Source organism: Brachycentrus maculatus, unplaced genomic scaffold (genome assembly GCF_059751285.1).
Source record: "Brachycentrus maculatus isolate JH-2025_06_01 unplaced genomic scaffold, ASM5975128v1 h1tg000067l, whole genome shotgun sequence".
NCBI classification, from domain to species: Eukaryota; Metazoa; Arthropoda; class Insecta; order Trichoptera; family Brachycentridae; genus Brachycentrus; species Brachycentrus maculatus.
Genome location: NW_028280821.1, coordinates 429,976 through 454,710, shown reverse-complemented (window position 1 = coordinate 454,710; position 24,735 = coordinate 429,976). Strand labels below are relative to the sequence as shown.

General features: G+C 31.3%; 1 protein-coding gene across 1 annotated transcript in view; it reads left to right on the top strand.

Moving 5' to 3' along the window:
• LOC148311326 (agrin-like) overlaps positions 1-24,735 on the top strand; it is a 128,524-nt gene that overhangs the window by 88,165 nt on the left and 15,624 nt on the right. Inside the window, exons 6-9 of the mRNA XM_088256793.1 lie at positions 15,710-15,925; positions 18,908-19,123; positions 19,873-20,085; positions 21,743-21,843. Coding sequence (XP_088112919.1) covers positions 15,710-15,925; positions 18,908-19,123; positions 19,873-20,085; positions 21,743-21,843 — 746 coding nt within the window. The remainder of the gene's footprint in view (positions 1-15,709; positions 15,926-18,907; positions 19,124-19,872; positions 20,086-21,742; positions 21,844-24,735) is intronic.

The window sequence follows — 24,735 nt, the reverse complement described above, 5'->3', positions numbered from 1 at the left end:
ATCTGAGATATATATTATTGAACCCCCACCCATTCTCGTATCCTGATACCCAGGTAAGCACCGTTTCTGCTATAATCATCAATAAATCTCTAATCCAAACATTCAATAATGTTGGAAAAACCTGGCGCAAAAAATGAGCAGAGTCAACTTTTGCAAAGAAGGAGCAAAATTTAAATATTTTCCAGGCTTCCTGGGCCCTAAAAAAGTCTCTTTATAAGGCTTTACGGCTAATTTATTTGTTGGTGATAAATATATAAAATACTTAGTAGACATGGCCTGTTTATGGGACGTACATGAGTTATTTTACTGTCACTGGGTTATATCATCCTGCGTGTGATGGTTTATTATTATAATTTATATTTGAAGTACGAACTTTGTGATTTTCCATCTTTAAATTAATATGAAACTTTGTTTTAAAATCACTTTAAATATTTTTTAATAACTTAATTATATGACTTTAATTAGATTACTTAGAAATATTAGAAATAAAAAAGGCAATTAATAATAATTTACAACTAATAAATACACAAGTAAACGATTTTGCTAAAAATCCGTTATTAAATATGTTTCTAATCACTCATCATCCCTGGTACCTTTTGACTGTGACTGCCAATTAACACAAAAAATAAAGCCACTTGAGATTTATCTCAGCTTCTTTCTCTAATCGTCAACATATTTTGAATATTGTTTAGTAGACAATATTTTAGTATTAATCAGTCTTGATAAAGAAGCGGTTAGCTTTGAAACCGGTAGACATTAAAATAAAATATTTAAAGTGATTTTAAAACAAAGTTACTTTTTAATTATAAGTTTATTATTAGCTTATTTTAAACTAATACGATGGATTTAATAATTTAATGTTTTTATCGATATCTTGACATAGATAAATGATTCTATTTGAGGTGGAAAAAAAGAAATCTGGGTATCTACAGAGCTTCCGACTTGTTATTAGCCGGTTTATGTAATCACTTCTTACACTTTAATTTTCACTTATTCGTTAAGTTTTTTTTATTTGCTTACATAAAAAAAACAACTGCATTTTATAGTGAAATTATGTCGGTGACATTTATGAAATATAAAAAGTTTTTTTATTAACAGAACATTCATGAAATGTTATCAATGATATGTAGAATGGTGAATATTACATAGTGTTTAAAGTGATCATTTTGACAATTTAAATTTAATTAAATCCAAAGTGGAGCAAATGGGGGCTTAAAACAAAAAGTTGGACACACTAAAAATTCTTTGAACACATAAAAAAGTATTCTAATTTTGGATGCATGGTAAATAATTTTTGTTTTCACCCCTCAAAGTGTTAAATGAAATATTTTTGATGAATTATTTTCCGTCACTCGTTTTAACTCGTAAATTGAGAGCTTGTAGACAACCTTTTTTTTCCCAAATGTGTCCCAAAATAATGGAACGAGATTCTAATTTAAGCACATATGTGCTAACAGATGTTTTACCTCATAGGCTGAATATCACGAAAAATACTTCAATTATTACTACACTATGTAAATTGTATCATTTTATAAAAAAAATCTTAAAAGTTTGATAAACGAAATTCCACTAATTTTTTAAGTTTTTCTTAAGTTTTTCTCGATAAACATAATTTTTTTTAAAAAATCTATCATGACACATGTTTCGATGCATCCAGCATAATTTTTTAACATTCTTTTTATGAAACTTATTCAGAATTTTTAAAAAGAAATATAAACTTTGATAAACAATTTTTATTATCACAATCACTATTAAATTAAGAAAAAACTTTTCAAGACTTAACTTTTTTCCAATTGTTGGAGTCGACCTTTATTGTAGGGGTCATCTTTTACCAAAGTTAAACTCAAGGAACTTAGAACAACAACACTCCGACGATGACCTCTGCAATGAAAGTCAAAATGTCAGAAAAACTTTTGTTTTTGGGTAAGCTCAAAAGTTACCCAAAGAGTAAAATGTTTTATCTAAAGATAAATCAGTTTGCAAAATATTCAATAACAAAAATTCCACATAATTCTTTACGGCTTTTTCACTCCGCAAGAATTAAGAACATATATTAAAATGTTTTTATTGCGTTTATTTTTAGTCATAAAAATACTGCTTCATTTTTAATGCTGTATTTTAAATTAAAGCTCGCACAAATCTCAGATAACGTACTGTATTTCAAATTATTTTTTGATAACTCAATATCGATGAAGAAGAAGATAGGAAGTCTGGGCATTTACGGGGCTTACGACCGTCGTAGGCTAGTTTAAGTGATCACTTTACACACCTTTAATATTCACTAATTCTACCCATGATTGACAACCACACTACTCAAATTCTGGGAATTTTTATGTGAAAAATAACTCATTTAATCGGAGATAATCCAGATTTGTGAACAAGTATTTAAAACACACTTAAAATGTTGTAAACGAAAACTGTGTTTAAAAAGCGCTTAGATTTTTTCTCCTAAGTTATTAAAAGAGGGTTGGTGAAATATAAACCTAGCTCGCCGATATATTTTATCTGACAACAACTCATCTAAGGAATAGGGTTAATTGAATTTCGTAGCGTCATCGCTGTCTGGAGCAGGGTTCCGAGTCGGACGGGGTCGAACCGGGCCTTCAGGATCGGCTGCGCTTGAGTACCCCATTAGGCGCAGCTTGACCCCACCCCTGACATTTTCTACCCTCTTAACGCCCCCACATCGCTGAAATAAGGGTTGTTTAATTGTGGTACGCGATATAAAAGGGTTTCTAAAAATATTCTAAAGAATTCCTTCCCTCCGAGAGATAAAATATGCTTTAAAATTATTTTTTAAAACCATCCCTATCGCGATAATTTTTCTTTTTACATTATGATATTGACGCATATCCAACAAAGGATCCTTCGGGTAAAAAATATTTACGATAGGGGGAAGTGTTCTTTTTTGACATATATTTTGCAATTACCAACTTTTTTTTAATAAAATTTTTATCGTCCTTATTGAGAAATAAACTTAATACATAATATTTTTTTTTCATAAATAAATTTATTAATTGCATTTTTCACTGTAAGATTTAAGCATGATATAATTTTTAATGTATTCTTCACTGGTGGATCCCATTCTAAGGGGGTATTTTTACGAGTTTATTTTGCTACATATTATTTTAAGTAAGCTTCGCTGTAAAAATTAAATGACCAAGCTTTTTAATCGATGATGTCAATCGGAAACAATTACATTTTTCCTGTTTGTAATTGTTATTTTATTCCGAATCAATTAGTGAAGTTTTAGTAAGTTAAAGTTTTCTAACAAGTTTTGAGACGATCCTAAATTAATTACATTTACGTGGTTATTGTTCCCTACATATACCTTAGAGCACTCGATAAAATTATTTAGATAATCTCGTTTATAGTGTACATTGCTATAACCGCGTTTGGCTACTATATGTACATATATGAGGTTTCAAGAGCGGTTCCTGATTGGTAAACTTACAATTAATTCAAGTATTTATAACATATATAAAAAAAATAGTATAAAACGTTATTGCGTGACTTTGTACAGTGGTGACGTTCTATTTCCTAAATCGATTAATAATTATAAAAAGCATTTTTAAACTTAAAGATATTTCTTAACCTTAAAATGCACGCAGGAGATAAAAAATATTATGACGAATATAATATATTTACCATAAAAAAAAAAATTGTGACGCCATTCTCCTTAAACAAGGATTTTTTATGTCATTTTTTATTGGAAACGTATGAAAAAGTAAGCTATATAAAAATAGAACTGGAAGTCTCGAGTTCCATTCCCAGGGGAATCAAGATAAATATAAGTTATTTTTTGCTGTATACATATTTAATATTACCCTAAACTCGGACCTGAAGCTTAGGGGTGGTCACTTTTACTTAATTTACTCAACGATTAAGATAACACTGCTTGTTAAAGGTGTAGTGCTTTATGCATCATTGGATACGTGTTAAGATAAGAAGAAGAAATAAACCATTAAAAATGTTATCCTTTGGAATAATGTAGTATTTTTTCTGAACAAACAAAAAGTAAAATAATATTTCATGATGTAAACTTAGCCTAAGGCCTGAATCCAACGACTGATGACCCCCTGCCAACGTTATTTATGATCACAATTTGACTGTATTATTCAAATTAAGTGTCCTGAGAATGCATGCACATGGAACAAATTGTAACTGGTGTTTTTATGTGTTAGATGATAAAAAAAATAAGGGTGGTATTTTTTGTAAGTAGTGATTTATTAGTGACCTTTTTTTCCAAAATTCTCAGAAACTGTCTTTATCAGATAGCTTGAATTGTTAATATTAATTTATTAAAAATAAACTCATTCATTAGCGATAAATTGTTTTAAACGAGCTTAAAACTTTTGCGTTGGATTAAAAGTTTCTCGTAGTTTAAGACAAGGTTAACTGGCTAGGAAGATATCAAACGAAGCGTCTGAAGCAACGCATTGCAGACAACATTTAAGTTCATTTGTTTACCGCAATTTTGAGAAACTCGAGTACTTATATTATTAACACACCTTGTATACTCTTCATCACGAAATGCGGAGCAGAGCGGAGGGTTGAATTTTTAATTTCATAAAAGCTTTCTTACGAACAATAATCATTCAAAAGTGTTAAGTTTAGTGGTTTTATTACAGTTATGAAATAGGCACCTCCTTTTAGAGAGAGCGGAATTAATTACTTAAGTAACAATGGTACTTAATTTTTACAATAATTTAATCTAGCTAGCGTTTCGAGGCAATATGATAGGTTTAATTAAAAAAGATTTTTAACTCTCATTTTTTAAATTAAGGGATGTTTTATTTTAAGAGCATTTTTTAAAACCCTTATTTTCATTTGAAATATTGCAAATTTAAACATTAACGAAGTAAACATTTAACTTTTTTTTTAAAACCAGTATTAACATAATCTAGCTGAAGAAGAGACGGAACAGTAGATAGAATAATAAGAATAGAATTAATGACTAGGTTAATTGGGATTGCATAACCGTATTTGTACGAGCTTAGTCAAAGTACTGCTCGGCTGTCCAAACTTAAAACACAGTTAGGGACATTTTTTTGTAGTACGTTTTTTTTTGCATTTTTGGACTAAGTAGAATCTACTAAGTCCAAAAATGCAAAAAAAACGTACTACAAAAAAATGTCCATTACTGTGTTTAGAGTTTGGACAGCTGGCTGCTATGCGATGAATTACTGTATCCACCATTTAGAGCGGATAAGAGTCAGTTGTAATGTATATGAATCATAGTATGTATATTTTATATTATATTTACCTAATATTATTTTCAAAGTTGTGTATACATGGTGTACGAATTAAATATGTAATCATAAAACGTATTTTTATGACGTTTTAAGTTTTTTTTTTGTTGAAAAGGATCAATTTTATTTGAAACATTATATTTTTAAAATTTTATTTACCGTACACTCGATAACGATTGATTTAACAATTGATTTAAGATTGTAATATTTAAAATGGCATCATTCGACATTTAAGCTATTTTATTTTAAGCTCATAAAAATAGGAATCGAAAAATTTCTTTATAAAGTAAAAAGACAGTAAAAACTGCCATTAATATGAAATATTGCGTTGATAATACTAACTTATAACATGAAACTTAAATATTTTCCAAAAGTCTCAACATTTTGCGTAAAAATGTCGAAAATATTACAAAAGAGATTAATGTTCGGATGCAAATTAAAATGTTAACAAGCTCCAGAAAAATGGAAAAAAATACCCTTGGAAATTGTCCCTAAAGTGTCATTTACAACCGAAAACAATCACATTCAAAAATCTTTGTGAGTTATAAGGGGGGAGAGAGCGAATAAAGTTGAAGAATAGATTTATTGAAAAATTTAAATGCCTTCATTGGCTTGAAGCTTTTTTGCTCGGATCTTGGTAATTTTGATGTCCGCTGGAGTGGTGTAACCCAGAGTTAATGCACATTACTGACTTGCCATTAGACCTCCACAGAGGAGAGCGAGGGGTTGAAACTTTCGTTTCATTGTAATTTAATTCGGTGTTTTTCGTCTTATCTCAGTTCATTTATCTTAACAGCTCCTCCAGCAGCCATGAGCTGTTTCAATTATGTCTGATGACGCGGGGGCCAGTGCCAAGTCGGATTCACTCGACTTGCGGGATAATCTCGCCAGCATTGCAACATCAAACTTTGTCTACCCACTTAACATTTTAAGTCATATAAATTATACGCATTCCAAGTAAGGAGGTAGTTCCAGTTTGTAAGCGAGCATTTTTGTGGGCGTTTTGGGACTATCAACATTATGTCTTCTTTTCAAAGGTAATGTAACGTGAGACTGAAGTAATCTTAATGTTCCCGTTTTTTTTCTCGCGTTCAAATGTCTCACTCTAAGTTCCTTTTACTACATGTTTATCTTTTTAAAAAGTTAAATCTAGTGCTCTTATACAATTTTTCTGTCGGATGAAAAATTCGCACACAATATTATTTTTACTATTTTTTTATTATTTCAATGCTTTACATATTTTTTAAGCAAGAGGTACGCATGATTAATATGTGTTCCAGTTTTATTGTACAATAAAAAATTTGAAATTATTACTATTTTAAAAATTATTGAATACAAACACATAATGATTCGTTAATTTTTTTATCATAAAACGAGCTGTATCCGACCACGTGTTGCTGTGGTTTAACATGATTAAATGGTAAAGAAATAAAAATGTACACATTTCTAATATGATCCATTTCACAATGCTTTCAAAGCAATGAAAATATTTAAAATCTTTGGAACAAAAATGGAATCGAAAATACGAGTATTAAAAACGATAGGTGGCAGCAACTGTAAAGAAGCACGCTGTCAGCCATAATTGTGTGTATTGCTGTTACGTTCAACAGAGAGCGCTGCCACGGCGGTTAAAAGTTTTTTTTTTAAATGTTTTTACCTGTGATAGCTGTACATGTATAAGAAAATATGCGTATGCAACAAAGTTTTAAATTTTCAAAGCAATCGGCGAATAACTTAAGAACATTTTTTATTTTCAACAAACGAATATTTACATTTTATTCCCAACATTTCGGATGTGTCCAATTTTTTTCAAACTATTTGAACAATTATTGCAAATTATTTGAAGTTTTTTAAATACCACTATTTTTTAAAATCTATTACGGTACATGTTTTGATGTATTCCACATCATTTTCAAACACCGTACGATGAAATAAAGTATTCACTTAAACTAACGTATGATAAATAAATACTTAGACTTCCATATTCTTTTTATCATTGCTGAGATGTTAAACTTTTACGTTTTAAATATATATATATATATATATATATATATATATATATATATATATATATATATATATATATATATATATATATATATATATATATATATATATAGATATACGTGATTTAAAATTTGTAAAAATAACATCACCCATAAAAAAGTATTCCAATGCATACGTATTGTGATAACGAAATATCAGCTACCGTTCTGAGGACATATTGACAGGCGACGTGGTATAGTTGGGTAGAAGCTCGACTGTGAAACTGGCGTCGCTGGTTCGATTCCTGCCAATCGCGAAATAAATTTAAGAAATTTTTATTTTTAATTGGTCCGGGTATTTGTGAGGTGTTTTTCATATTAATCTTCCCTATCCTTACTATCCTACCTCAAGACAATCCTCTAAAAATAGAGGCTTTGCGGATTATTAAATTTAAAAAATGCTTTGTGACCGCACTTTCTCATTTTATGAAAAAAAGTTCAATACGCCGAGAAAAAGCCGTACAATTATTTTTCTAGTGTGACCGTCACATCAAATACACAAAGTTTTTCCATTTCTGGATGGAGAAAAATTCAACATGGCAGCTGGGTGGGTTTTAGTAAAAAAATAATTGATTATGTGCCTTTTTGGCCACTGTATCAAAATAGGAACATGAAAAGAATAATACAAAACATTTGAGTTCATTGTGTTTGCATTCCCATCACAATAGCGGACGTGGCTTTGTGTATCGATTTTTTTTTACTTTCGCGTTTTGTGTTTTTGCCACCGCACCGTGTGTTCCCTTTATCCTGTATTGTTGGAGGGAACATTTCATGCGCGTCACGCTCCTGGCGGGCACACTTCGGCACTAGAATACATTAAATGGGGAAATTAGATGTTGTATCGGGAATAAGTATTGCTTTTAAGGGAGATCCGATGGATTGGGGTCGGAGGGTGTAGAGTGCGAAATTTGATTAAGGGCGCGTTACACAGCGAAATCTGTAGACTGATAATGTTACGTTCACTTAGATCATATAAATTAAATAACTGCACTTAAATTTCCTCAAAATATACGGTATTAAAGCATTCTATGAGCGCTTATGCACCAAACGGAATTTTACTGTCCGGCACTCCGGTTAGCATGAAAAAACGGATGATTGGCTTGTTCACTTATCCGTCTTTCTCCGGATTAGTGCGCTCGATCGGTGCGCGATTACGGTGCGCGTAAACTGGATCACTCTAATCTATCGTAGTCGTTTTTATTTCAAAAACCGGATTGCCACACAGTAAAATTCCGTTTAGTACACTAGCGCGCTATGCGTATAATTATAAAGACGTATGAAAATTAAAAAATAAGCCAATTATGTTTAGCAATTCCATTTTTAGAATGTTAAAATTTTAAAAAATATATGGGAAAATGAGAATTAAACGTATGTGCACTTTTTTTTTACATGTGTGTTCAGAGGCGTGCATTCTAAATAGGCAGAAAAGCAGTGCAATTACTCGCGTTCTATATAGGAACACGACCGGTGCCTACCATGCCTTATTAAATATTGCATACCTTATCTTGCTACCCAACTCAACTGCCTACTGTGATTAAAAACTCCATTCACGCCACTGTAAGTGTTAGTATAATTTTTAAAAAATACTTTCATATGTTTCTAAAAAAAACTGTCCCAATTGTAACTTTTTAATCAGGATATATCAAATTTTCGATAAAATGCACGAATTTAAACAATATTTCAACAAAGATAAAGAATACTATTTCTTAAAAGCTATTGTGACATGCGTTTCGATACAATCCTCATAATTTTCAAACAAAAATGTTTCAAAATGATGCGAAATCCATCATTTTCAAACATCGGTCTGCATGCATTTTTATTTAATGTTTTCATTCAAAAATTGCATTTTTTTCTTAAAATCAAGTTTTATTTGAAAATTATGTGGAATGGTTCGAAATACGTATGGATTTTAAGAAATAGGGGCATTTACCAAGTGAAACTTAAATTAAAAACGACTGACACAAAATGACTGCCGAATCAATTAATGAAAAAATGTCTTTTCATTTAAATATTTGATGTGATTTGACGCTTAGTGCTTTAGTATTTTCTCCGTTAGTAACAAACATGCCGTATTTCTCCGCGGAATTTTCCAAAATAAACCCACCCCGTTTTCCTGATACCCCGTCTCGCGATAAGGGTATCGACAATTAATTCCACCATACGGCAAGTCGAGCGGTTTACTGTAATATAACGGGCGGTTATCGCGTTTACTGCCCGCAAATGAGTGGAATCGCCCACGCGACAGACGCACCGCGGTAAATAATTGGGAAACTCAAGCGACACCCGTGATTGGTCGGCCGTGAATCACGTGACCGGCTCACTTGCGTGGTGTTGTAGTGGACCCGAATAGAAAGATTTGTGGTAGCGTTTCCATTCCATTAAATCTGTTTATGGTCCACCCGCATGACATTCCGCAATAAATAGTCGGCCACAGCGGACCGTACGGACTACACTTATACCTTGGCTAGTAAACAAAACCGTGATCTTGTAAACGAGTGCGATCAAATAATCCCAATTTTGAGAAAGATACATCATATCAATCAAAACAATTTAGGAGAGATATTTTTATTTATTAATATAGTACAATTTATCGAACGGACTATATAACATTATAAATAAGAACAACCAAAATAATTCAAAATAAAACTGAAAGTAACATCATTTACACATAACAAAACAGACAGGATAAACAGAAAATAATTATTTTTAGACAATTATGTGTAAAAAAGTTAACATTAAATAAAATAAATGCATGATTAAAAAAACTAAGATGTTAGAGCAAACATCATTTATTCATGAAATTACAAGGGCTAAACTGTACACATAAGTACAAGTAAAAAACTTAAACATGCATGCAGTAAATCAAGAATAATGGAAGAATAACCATTGACAAATCAAATATAAAGCAATTTCGAACATAGGTAATTCATGACAAATACAAGAGAAAATATTGTCATATTTTTTTTAATCGTAGACACACCTTGAAATTGGTTTCTTACGTTTAACTTTAATGCATTAACATTGACGTATTCATTTCTACACTTATTGATTACAAAGCTTGAAATTGTTTTCCGAAAATTCAGTAGTTTGTTTTGCTTAAATGAATTATATAATACTTTAATTCTTACAAAAAATATTTAACTTTGAGCATGAAAACTGAAGCCTAAATCATTTAACACTTAAAACAAACTTATATACTACTTAATTTTTTAATAAAATCGGTAATATACAAATGAATTGTGTAACCCAGTATGTGGAATTTGTTTAATTTATTAAAGGGAAGTTACGATTCAAATAATATTTACGTATTCCCTAGTGTAGATAGAACTTAACTTTTCTATTATTACTGACAATGACTATTCGGTGAATACTAATTTGAAATCCATACTTCCTTTACGAAGCAAGAATATTTAATTACTGGGTTACAAAAGTACATTTTTCATAATATCATATGCGTTTGTACGTTTTGTTTGTACACAAACATTTTCTTATTTGTTTGTAGGCGCACCCTTGTATTAAGAACCTCACGATATGTTTATTTTCTAAATAAGTAATAATACAAAGGTCCAATAAGTGTAAGGGTAACTTAAATAAATTACTGTATTCAACCCAAACAAGGTACTCGGGCAAGCTACAATTTTATTAATGGTTCAGTTTATATACACAACCTTTATATATTTATAAACATTATATAGTCTATGACGGTCGTAAGCCCCGTAAATGCCCAGACTTCTATATTCTTCTTCATCTCATGTTGAGATGTCAAAAAATAATATGAAAAAATAACTCCCATAATTGGAGATAAAACAGATTTATGAAAAAGGATTTGGACACACTCGAAATATTGTACATATATTGTAGTTTGACTGACAAAAGTTATAATTTGTTGAATATTTTCTGTGAAAAGCCATTTAAATTTAATATACTAATTTGATTTTAACCCAACTGACCGCAGCTGGAACTGACTGTATCGAATATAGCATTTCATGCAAAACTGACATTCTATGGAATGTTACTAAAATAATTAAAAAAAAAAACAAGTACCTACTTTATATTGACAACTCAACATAGATGAAGGATTTTATTTACAATTTTGGTAATTAAAGGGTTAAATACATGTCATTGGCAGGTTCAAGTAATCACGTAATGCTTTATGTAATGTCCCTTTTCCTACTCATTATAGACAAGTATATTTCTCAAAGTTTTAGAAGTCATATGTATATTCCAAGACACAAAAACTTACTTTCAGTGCTTAATTGGCTTTTCCTTCGGTTAAAAATTGTAAGTAAAGCATCAAATTTTATTTACAAATGAGAGATTTTTAAAAAAAATATTTCATGTGTGTTACTACTGTTGAATTCAGAATTTCACTTTCTCGTCACAATAAAAAAAATTCTTAGGTTGAAATTTTCAAGTTAAGCAAGGATTTATATTTATGCAAAAGAGAATAAAAAAATCTAGGGCACAAATTAGAATTTCACATTTCTCTCTGAATAAAAAAAACTTCTTGCGTTTAGGATATCAGTTAAAAACACTGATGCAAAAAGCTTCTTAGAAGAATGAAATCCAGCATTGATAAAAAAATGGTCATACTCAATATAATGTAGATAAGTACTTCAGAAAAAAACATTTTAAACGTTAATAAATGTTTGTATATTAAACTGGCCAAGTGTTAAATTGTGACCACGGATAAATTATTTAGGAGTAAATATCTGTCCCGAATTATAAACGGTTGTCTAGGCACTGAAATTAATGTTTTATTGTTCAAAATTCATTATTAACCTCGTTCAGTCTTGTGCATTAGTTTGGACTAATTTGGGACGAGAGAACATTTACGTTATTGAAAATCTCTCGCCATTTTAAATAGGGCATACATTATTCGTTGTCACTACAAATCCTTTGTGTACTTCACAAAGGGAAATAAATCAAATATTTTCTATTTCTTTTGCTCATGGAAAAAGCTCATCGAACAAAAAAGTGTTTGTTTGAGACGATCGATATTCGCAAATAAAATGTAATACCAACACGATTTACTTTAATACAGTGCGTTTAAAAGGAATATACGTAATTGAATATGCTTTTGCTACAAGTAAATATAAGTTTAAAATATACAATATAATGTTTTGAAACAACTTACTTCTTTTAAATATATAAATAAAACACTTATGCAAGACCAAAAAAGATTTTATTATTGTTTATTAATGTTGTGAATATAATTATTGTAGTTTCGAGAGCTACAGATATTTTCACTGTAGGTCTCAAAGATGTATTTTTACCCGTAGAATGAGAATATCTGCAATTCTCGAAAAAAGTCGTTTTTACAATAACGCTGACGGAAAAAAATATATTTAGCCATCATGTTTTCACAAAATCAATGCCAAATCAATTAAAAATAAAATATGCTTTTTCATCGAAATACGTTAATGTAGTTGAATAAAAACATGTTTAATTTAATTTTAAAACAGGTTCGACATACCGCCATCAGAGTTGACTTGAATTAAGTACTAACGAAAACATTCAAAGCGCATATGGATTATGGAAATTAAAAAAAAAAATTATATCAAATCGTCATCTCCACTGCGATGGTATTGGGGTAAACTTTGTTGGTTAGTTAGTTTGTTAATAAAAACTTGACATATTAAAAAGGATCGGCCCAGTGATTTTTATTTAATTTCTCTCCCTAAAAACATCCATTGGAGCAGTTTGTACACACGAAAAACACATTAGAAACTTCAGGTATCCGATAAATTGAAAATGCTTTTTATCAATTTGAAAATAAACAAGTTCAAATTGTTCAAGTTGCGCTACAATGGAAAAGGCATCGCGAAGAAAAGAAATCTATTCAGCGGCTATGTATTCTCTACGGTTTCCGCCTTTGAATTGGAACTGCCTTGAGCTATTCCTAAGACATAATTCAAGTGTAACGACAACTTAGGCAGTAGCTGTGCTAGCGAGGCAGAAATGAATCACAAATTTCTCCTTTAGTAAGAAACGTAATCGAAAATTATATTTGCACGCCAGAAAATCTTCGGCCCATAACCAAAATTGGTATTCTTACCTGTCCGGTAATAAATCTGAAAGAAATGGTCTGGAGTTGGAATTTTTTTACCCTTTCAATGAATATTTATTATCACTTTCAATAAGAAATATTTTTCAAGTAATTTGGTTAGATGCTCAAATTGTGTCTTATTAATTTTGGAATAAAATTAGTTATTTTTTTATTTCTTCGTGCATATGTAGTACATTTTGCTACCGTTCGGAATCTTTTCCTATGGGGAACAAAATAAATATATGTGATTTTTCTACTTTATTATTTATTTAATATTATACTGGACCTAAAGCGCAGCGAAACCTGATAGATAACTTAACGTCATATATTAATTTGTATGTCCGATTTTCGGAACTCTGACTCTATTTCATTAGCTATTATTTTGAAATATGACTGAGGAAGTTATGAACTGAATTGCAGAAAATAAAATCTTCTACGACCTAATTTTACTCATTTTTCTTAAATATCAATATTATTCGAACAAATCTTTAAAAAATAATTAAATCAAAAGCTTATATATTTGGTGTTTTCTTTACTTATCTCACCATTCAGTAAGGAAATTTGAATTAAAAATAAAACACTACAAATATCGTCATCAACAGGCGAAAATACAAACGTTTTATCACGACATTTTTTGATATTTCAACATCGATGATGAAGAATATGGGAGTCTGGGTATTTACAGAGCTTATGGCCTGTCATAGGCTCGTATAATTGATCACTTTACACACATGTAACATTCACTATTCTACCCATGATTGCCACTATTAAAATTTTTGAAACTCGTACATATTCACGGGAGTCATCTATTGGATTTGTGAGATGATGAGATTTATGAACAAGTATTTGGACATAGGTACTCAAAATTTTGTGCATTGTATTTTCACCCGTTGGTGCGAACTTCTCTACGTCTCGAAACTAGTCGTGTAACAATAAAAAAAATTATAAAGTGGTATGATACAAGTGTTTTTTAATTTCATATTTACATCATCATGTTATTCGACAAAAATAATGCCAATTAAAAAATATATGAGTACATTAGAAAGTTCTTTTCATTAAAATTTTTCTTGATTCAACTGAGTTTATGATTAGGTCTAATCCGAGGTGTTATGCTCGTATGATAATACCATTCGTATCTTCAGCAGTTGGTACCAAAAGTTTTGTAATTTGACGCTTTATCTTCACATGTGATAATGATTGTCTCAGTTCTAGAACTAATATTGAGGAATACTATGAGCTCAGTACTATGTTAATCTCTCTTAGTACTTGTTTTGTCCATATGTATAATGTTCATACACAGACGAAACATGCTTTACCGTGTTGTCATTATATCACAAAGTTTTAAATTGTGAAGAAAATGATCTCACAATTTAATCACATAGAGATGTCCAAATACTCACAAAATCTCCAATTACAGGAATTATTTTCACATTATTTTTTGAAATCTCATCAAAGATGAAGAAGAATATGGAAGTCTGGATATTTACGTGGCTGACGACCGTTATAGGCTGGTTTAATTTATCACTTTACACACGTGTAACATTCATCAATTCTACCGATTATTGACAACCACACTACTCAAATTCTTGGATGTTCTATTTATATGAACCAATTTTTAAACATTGTTCTTGAATCACTAGAACTTCACTAGAGACATCTATTGCTGAGATGAAAAGAAGCTTTATATTGAGCAGAAACTCTTTTATTAGTATGTGAGGTCCGAATGTGTGCTTATATATTTATACAAATAAAAATGTTGATGTAAGTTTGTTCAATATCTTAAATGAATTCACCAATTGCTTTTAATTTTTAAAAAAAATTTTCGTTCGAATACGCGCAAATTTTTATGTGAATTTGTCGTTTTTACCAGTGACGGATAAAAACATAAAATTGATTGATTATGGCAGACAACGTGCTACTTGACAGCTTCTGTCAATTTCAATATTTTCTATTGCATTATTGTTTCATGTATTTCTAATATTTTCATAGATTCACAAGCATTGCGAAGTTTAAAATATTAGAAATATGTGCTTTGTATTTTTTTTCCATTCAACTAGAATTGGATAAGAAAACACGTGGTCAGGTACAGCTAATTAACCCTTAACTGCATACTGTATCAAATTTGTTACATGCCCAAAAGTTAGTGTAAAAACATTCTTACTAACGGATATAGTTGATAATTTAGCCAATGCAGTCATGCAGTCATGCAAAAAAGTCATGCAGTGAAGGGTTAAGAGTAATATGTTTCTTAACTTACTCACTATCACGCCTCCTTCCCTGGTTCTTTTCAGCATCAAATTTATTCTGAGACTTAAGTAAGTGGTTTTTTTTATTTATTTAAATATATTGTTTTTTTCTTTCAGACCCCTGCGCTGGGGTGACCTGCCCGGAGCCGGAGCAGTGCCAACTAGATGCGAACCGTGTGGCAGTGTGCAAGTGTGCCGAGGCGTGCCCGCTGGAGTTCACTCCCGTGTGCGGCTCGGACGGGAAGACTTACAGCAACGAGTGCCAAGCTAGGAGAGAGGCCTGCCGGAGCCGACGTCAGCTGAGGATCATCTATAGGGGGCAGTGCAGCTCAGGTGATTATAAAAAAAATATTTCCCATACTTTAAGTGTATTCAAATCCTTGTTCACAAATCTGGGTTTCTTCACTTAAGAGTTATTTTTACATTTTGAAATCTCGATATACATGAAGAAGAATATGGAAATCTGGGTATTTATAGGGCTAACGATCTGTTATAGGCTGATTTAAGTGATTACTTTACACACGCGATACATTCACCATTCTACCCATTATACTTATTATTTATTTTTCGTATAGTTTTAAGTTATCACTTCACATCAATACAAATTATAAAAGTAATAAGTTAAAATATTAAAGGTCAGAATTCTAAAAGAAATATATTCTAAATATTGGGTCGCTGCTGTGGTGGGCAGCAGAAAATTCTACCCATAATTGTTAACTACTCAAATTCTGAAAATCAAATATATTTATATATATGGTGTGATTCAAACATCACATCATGTGCAAGTTCAGTCATTTTTCAGTAATTTCAAGCTTCAATACTATGTTTTTTTTTTCATTTTAAAAATATACTAGGCACTATGAATATATGTCTTATGTAGAACAAAAATACTATCCATAAGATGAGGTAACTTAGCGCCACTGTAATTTACTTTATACCAAGAAAAAAATAATGTGATGTCTGTAATAAAATTTTCAACCCCATTTCTTCGATTTCTTTATTTCAAATACACATGCAAAACGGAAAATGCTATTTTTTCAAGATTAGCAAAGAAACCAAGATCATTGCATCGAAAAAAAATTCGTGGAATTATATGAAAATATGTAATCGTGTGTCGATAACGTATTTCTGTTTTTCATTCTTCAGTCATAAATTATCAGAAATTAAATAAATATAAGAGTTTCACAAAAAAACTAATGACATCTTACAAAACATATTTTTTTTAAAGATCGCTTACTTATCAAATTAATATAAAATTATAATATATTATTTAATATGTTTTAAACATTGAAGTCATTGTTTTATTTTCATAAAGCTCTTCTTAAATATAATAAGATTCAAGCGCTTTTAAGGTAGATTTTTTTCTTGCTTATTAAATCTCGAACAATATGTTTGCCATACAATAAAAGGCAATAGATAGTCCTTGAGAGCATAAAATGTTCGGCGGTGTTTCCTTGAAATCGAGTATACTGAAGGTAGGTGGGTAAAAGTAGATTGTCTCTCAAACCCAAAAGCCGATTATCTGAGTCTCTCTCTCTCTCTCACTCTCTACTGAGATATCGTATAAGAATTCAACGGCTATAGTCTAGTGCATTGGTCTGCAACCAGTGGCCCGCGAGGCGTCTTGGTGCGGCCAGCAAGATTCTTGCCACAACGGTAGATCTTGGGTGCTTAAAACGGTAGATTTTGGGTGTTTAATTGATTTCACGTAAAATGGAGTTATTTGAAAACCTCTTTGCCGTAGATATCGATAATATACCAAGCGATTTGCAAATGAACGTGATGGATTTGCAAAGTGATACCACACTTAAAATGGCTTTTCAGCGAAAAACTAACTTGGTAGATTTGTATGGAAGTTTTGTTTGCCTTCTGAAAACCCTCAGTAGATAAATGAAAGTTTGCTCATTTAGTAATTACTCTGTTTGGTAGTTGGTTTATATTTATATTTGTAAGCAACTTTCTTTAATTCTGAATTATCGAAAAAACAAACACTGTTCGCGGTTATCGGATCAACATTTAGACGCAATATTACGCCTATCTACTTCAAAAATGCAAGCTAGTATAAAAATACTTGCAAGTCAAATGCAACCGCAAAAATCTCATTGATTCTATTAGTTAGAATAAGCGCTGTAAAAATATACAATAAACCTTTTTTTAAATTGAATTATTTGTTCACAAATATTGTACGTTAACATTAGCATGTATAAAATATTTGGCCTTTTTACAACAAAAGGTTACTAACTCATGGTCTAGTGAAACGCTAGGGCATTGTATATACAAACACGATATAATGCGTATATGTGAAATTGTTTGTAACGACAGAATATAGAAGACGTTGGGTTGTTCGTTTATTGTTTTCTTTATTACGGTACAAACAATACGTTATCTAGTAATTCAGTATTGTTTTACATCTAACGGTGTTTCCAGTTTGTATCAAAGCTGTTCAGCTATTTTTTTTAACATTCCTGTGTTGAAAAAACATAAAAAATCAATAAAATAAACATTTTGAGTGTGTCCAAAAACAAAATCTGGATTATCTCCAATTACAGGAGTTATTTTCATATTATTTTTTGACATCTCATCAAAGAGATGAGATGTCATGAGATGAGATGTCAAAGAGATGAGATGAAGAGTATGGAAGTCTGGGTATTTACGGGGCTGACGACCGTCATAGGCTGGTTCAAGTGATCACTTTACACACGTGTAACATTCACCAATTATACCCATTATTGACAACCACACCACTCAAATTCTTGGAAGTTCTATATATATGAACCTATTTAGAAACCTTGTTCTTGAATCACTAGAACTTCACTAGAGACATCTATTGGTGAGATGTAAAGAAGCTTTTTTACAAAGCAGGAGAACGTTTTTAAAGTTAAAAATTATAATACAATGTATTAAAAATAAATATCAAACCACTTATTGAACTTCTTACTGTGCAACAGATCTTTTTAGGTATAACCTGAAGGTTTTTTTCTCCATTTGAAAAATATTTAGTAACTTAAAAAAAAAATAATTAAACAATACCTTTTCTTCAAAACGCAAAAACAACACTTTTTGCCCTGTAGCGGGTAAAAAGGAGTGAAAAATATTCCTCTTTTGCTGAGATATGGTACATTTTCTGGGCATTCCAAAAACATGCACACCTGAAAATTGACGATTTTTTATTTATGACGTTGTTGAAAGGAGTGAGCGATATGTATGTACAAATATTTGTAGGTGTATAATACTTCGCAGAGCAAATTTCACTATTGATTTCCCGGCGTGGAAATTGTAAAGATAAATAAAATTAGACGAGAGACTTTTTTCCAGGGGTGAATCCGTGCGAAAGCATCAAATGCCTCCCGGACGAGGAATGCAATATCAACAAGTTCGGAATTGCCAAATGTGAGTGCGGTCCAGAATGCGAGCCGGTAATGAGGCCCGTCTGCGCCGAGGACGGCAGAACGTTCTCCTCCGAGTGCGACTTGAAGCGGGCGGCTTGTCAATCCAAGATGCCTATCCAAATATCTCACCCAGGAACCTGCGGTAAGTGGCGCGAGGGTAAATATATCACCATGCATATTTAATCATTACTTACGGAATGCTTTCGGTGAGATATTCACACCCGCAATATCCTACATGTCAAAAGCAATCATTTTGTGAGCGGTGAATTATTCAACGGGAATTTACAATCGTATTTATTTTTAATTTTTATAATATACATCAAGGATTATATACAATACATAATAATGACGATTGAAAAAACACTTCAAATTATTAAAAGGTAAAAGGAAATTGTTGTTTGTTACACCACAATTGAATCAGATCAAACCATATATAGAATTGATATAGCAAACAAATAAAATGAAGGAAAAAAAACAACTTGTGCGAAGTTCAAGAAAACTGTACAAAAATCGTTTTAATCATGAACAAATTTTATGCTAACAAGATATTTCATTAAATTTGTGGTAAAACATGATTTAATTATAAATCAAATACCGTTTTTAAACCACTTTAAAAAAAATACTCCAGTGATAAAAACAACTGTTTTATTTATAATTTGATTTGCGATATATCATGATTTTTTATTACCTAACGTCCAAGTGACTCTGAAATCTAGCTATGGCTTATGCAACACCGCTTATTATGACCCTACTCAGGCTTCAACTTTTTAAGTTTCATAGCCTATGCCTTTTCGTGAGTGGATTAAGTCTTTATGTTTAAAGTTACTATAATTTCGTGTAATTCTATAATTCCGTGTAATATAACAATATCGTGATTGGAAAACCATCCAGGAGAGCGCGGTCCGTGCCAGGGCCGGACGTGCCAGTGGGGCGCGTCGTGCGTGGAGCGCGGGGGGCAGGCGCGCTGCGAGTGCCCGCAGTGCTCCGCCGAGTTCGACCCCGTGTGCGGCTCCGACGGGATCTCCTACGGGAACGAGTGTAAGCTGAGACACGAGGCGTGCAAATACAAGAGGGAGGTCACAGTTCTTTACAAAGGACCATGCAGTAAGTACCTACCTGCTCTATTATGAATTCACGTGCTCGAAAAGTCACAACGCTGATATGTTCGAATGTCAAAATATGTTATTTGTGTTTGAATATGAAAAAAATATATATTCGAATATCAAAATGTGTTGTTTGCCTTGGAATATGAAAAAACATATGCTATAAAAATTAAAAGTTTTAAATTATTAAACAATAGTTTAATACTTTTATCCACTTTCATTTTATTTGAGTAGTGACAAGGTTTCATCGTTATCGATATCAGCAGTCTAGTGATGTCGGTAACGACGACACCCAGTCACTGGTCAAATTAAATAAATGTGAAAATACATATGTTATTTGTGTTCGGATATTCATATAAGTTATTTATGATGGAATATGAAAATATATCATTTGTTTTCGAATATCAAAATATGTTATTTGTGTTTGAATATCGAAATATGTTATTTGTGTTCGAATATCAAAATATGTTATTTATGTTCGAATGTAAAAATATATTATTTGTGTTCGAATATGAAAATACATATTTGGTTGTTTTTTAATATGAAAATATCTTATTTATGTTTGAATATCAAAATATGTTGTTTGTGTTTGGATATGAGAATATGTAATTTGTGTTCGAATGTGAAAATATGTTACCTATTTGTGTTCGAAAATCAAAACAGGTTTTAATTTGTTTAATTGAATTAAATCTAGATTAAAATCGGTTAAAATGGTGCTTGATTTATAATTAAACATGTATTATACTTAAAGCCTGGCGTAATAACGATTTAAAAAAACATACTCGTAGTTTCGTAATATTAGTTCATTAGTTAACTGAAAAAAGTTATTTTGTATGTTTTAAAAATCTAACTAGATCATTACAATATTATGTAACCAATTTAATAAAGTTAGGTAAGGTTATGTTAGGTAATGACCAATTTCTATCTTTACCCTCTCATTATTTATTTTAATTTAACATAACCTAACATAACCAGTGGATGAAAATCTCATCGATTAATTTTAATCTTACCTTGTCAAATAACATGAAGATAAAAATATAAAAACAATGCACTTATATAATACCACTTGTAAATACAAACTATTTGAAATTTCACCTGTTGATGAGAACATATGTAGTTCTGGAAACTAGTTGGGTTTATATTAATAAACTTAAAAAAGTGGAATAAACTTACAAATGTTTAGTTTTTTTTAAATATTTAAGTAATGAAAAATTTATAATTTATTTATTGATTTGGCGTTTAATTTGCAGAATTCCATTTTTAATTTATGTATTAATTTTAAATCAAACACAGATTTTTTGAATCTACTAAGTTGTATTTTATTAACAAAAACACATAAAAAAATTTATTGTGACAATCGTTTCGCCTTGTTAGGGCATTATCAAACGAATGACATTTTAGTAATTTAAGTAGTTTAATAATTCGTTAGCCTTGGAAGGTCTGTTTTGTTTTTAATTTTTAACCCTCAAAGGTCACTTTGTAATAATTAATGCCCAATTTACTCAGATTCATTAACTCCGTTAGCGAACAAAGCAAAAACTCACTCAACAGCTAATCGCTCAAACAATGTGGACCTCTCCTCCGGCTCGCTGGCACATTAAGAGGAACACAACACATTGCCTCTGTTTGATTGATCAACCTTAATTGCTTTGTAACAGATGGATGCGAAAACAAAAAGTGTGAACATTATTCCATTTGCGCGAGCGATGGAGCTTCCGAAGCCAAATGTTCCTGTCCGCAGCGGTGTGAAGAGGGGACGGTAAGTGCCACCAACCCTTTTATTATTTTCCATAATTTGAAATTTAAATTATTCTAGAACAATTTGTCACTTTGGTAATATGAAACCCTGGCTAAAAATTATTCATTCCATCAAAGGACCATGGCCACTTTTGGACTTACGTATTCGCAACAAAAAAAAAGTTTCATCACATTTTTAATTATTTTCTCGAGCAGGTTTGGTCTTTGATGACAACATTTTAATATGTTTTTCACTGGTAAAAGTCTATTGGTCTAAATAATTAAAATATTCAATTTTTAGTTACAATTTTTAATTTGTGTGTTAAAATTAATATTTTCGTTATGTTTAAATATACGTACACACAAAATACTGAACTATATTTCATAATATAAAACGAATATATTTAGATCTCTTATCTCAAAAGAGGCAGTGAAATATATGTTTTTCTCAAAATGAATAAAAAAACCCAATCATGGTATAAAAGTGAACATTTTACAGTATACGAAGTGATCACTTGTACCACCAATGACAAGTCATAAACCCTGGAGAGACGTCTTCAGACTTTCATAGTACAATCACAATAATTTCGTTAAGATACCCAAGAAAAAAATAATTGTCAAATTTGTTACGATAGATTTTTGTTTTTAAAATAATACGCGTGTATTTTGTCAAAATGTAATAAGTATTTTACATTATTTTTGACATCTCATCAAAGATGAAGAAGAATATGGAAGTCTGGGCATTTACGGGGCTGACAACCGCCATAGGCTGGTTTAAGTGATCACTTTACACACGTGTAACATTCACCAATTCTACCCATTATTGACAACCACACTACTCAAATTCTTGGAAGTTCTTTATATATGAACCAATTAGGAAACCTTGTTCTTGAATAACTAGAACTTCACTAGAGACATCTATTGGTGAGATGTAAAGAAGCTTTTTATTGAGCAGAAACTCTTTTATAAGTATGTAAGGTCCTAATCCTGGATTATAATCGCACACACGAGAAATGCCAGAAAATATTATTCTCATTTTTATTATTTAAGCTTATAATTTGACCAGATAATTTATTTACAACATTTTGAGTGTGTCCAAATACTTGTTCACAAAATCTGGGTTATCTCCAATTACAGGAGTCATTTTCATATTATTTTTGACATCTCATCAAAGACGAAGAAGAATATGGAAGTCTGGGCATTTACGGGGCTGACGACCGTCATAGGCTGGTTTAAGTGATCACTTTACACACGTGTAAAAATATCCAGATTTTGTGAACAAGTATTTGGACACACTCAAAATGTTGTAAGTACTTTATAATCTTCAAGTGTATTTGAAACATTATTTAGAAAATTCACTTTAAAGTTTTTTTAAGGCATGTTTAAATTTAAACAATATTTTCATACTTTTGTCTACTTTCATTTAATTTCACTAGTGACAAGGTTTCATAGTTATCGATTTCGGCAGTCTAGTGATGTCGGTAACAACGAAACCCAGTCACTGGTCAAATAAAACAAATGTGAAAAAAAGTATGTAGTTTTTGTTTTATATAAAATGCAGTTCCACGACGTGAAATGCCTGTACAAAACTTACGTAATCGGTATAACAGAGATGTGGGATATTTTACATGGTAATATGTGTGTATTACAATCGATTACCAAAACCCCCATTCAATCGCTTTAACCGATAAATCCATATTCTGTAATATCCGATATAATCCCCATTACCCAGATGATCACTCACTACACACGTGGCACACAACAAATACATCAAAGCGGCAATTCGTTAATTAGCGAAGGTAATTAACGCCCCATTATAACTGACTATTATAACATTATATTAGATGACATAATCGCACTATGGGAATGATCTGAGCTCAGATAAGTCAAGGGGCAATCAATGTGTAATCCTCTCGCAAACTGACGACTCTAGGGGATTATTGCAGTGGGGTAAATGCGAACACTTATTGGGTGGGTAATTATCAGCAAAACGCAAGAATATCCCAGTCTATGAGGCACGTTGCAGGGTAATTAAGCCGGCATCTTGTCAATTGGGATGCCTGCCTATTCCCAGCTCAATTCGGTGGATTCAATAACGTTTGCTCCCTCAACAATTCATCGGGTATTGATTCCCTCCTATAGAGCTTTCAACGCGTTGTCGCGAGGTAGTTCTCGCTTATTATACTCGCGGAACACAGTTCGGAAGGTCGGCATTGATCGTGGAGTGAATTGATAATTTACTCTCTCTCCGAAATTAAGACGCGATGAAGACGACTCATGATTCGATTTCGCTTAATACAGAATATTTATTCGGCTTCATCAATATCTTGATCCAAGGGTTGGGATTAAATTTGAATAATGATATTCGATATTTAATTTCTTTAATTATCTTTTGAAACCTTCAAAAAAATGCCCTGATAAAATTACGGAATTTAGAATTTACGCATGTTAAGAGAGTAAGGTTTAATCATGCATACACATACGTATGTGTGTATGTAAATATTTTTTTCTACTTACCCCTTTACACGCTAAACGATGCACAAGGGACTGCATTCTCAAGTGATATTAAATAAATATAAGAGTGAAAAAACAGTCCTCCAGCATGGTTACTAAACACACGAACTATTTTACCATGGAATCGGATACATACACTTACATTTATGTATATTTTTTAAAGAAAAATATATTTGATCTCTTCATGTAAACAAAGATTTCCATTTTATACTATTTTTAGAAGCCAAAGGGGCTTGTTTTAAAAAAGATATAAAGTAGTGGTAAAGTGGGTTTCAATCGAAAAAATACTTCATATCCGCGACATTTACTACGGGAACTGAACCTGAATTATATTTTTGCGCCTCTATTTCACGTTTTATGAATTTATGATGAATATGTAATATGTATAATACAAAAAACT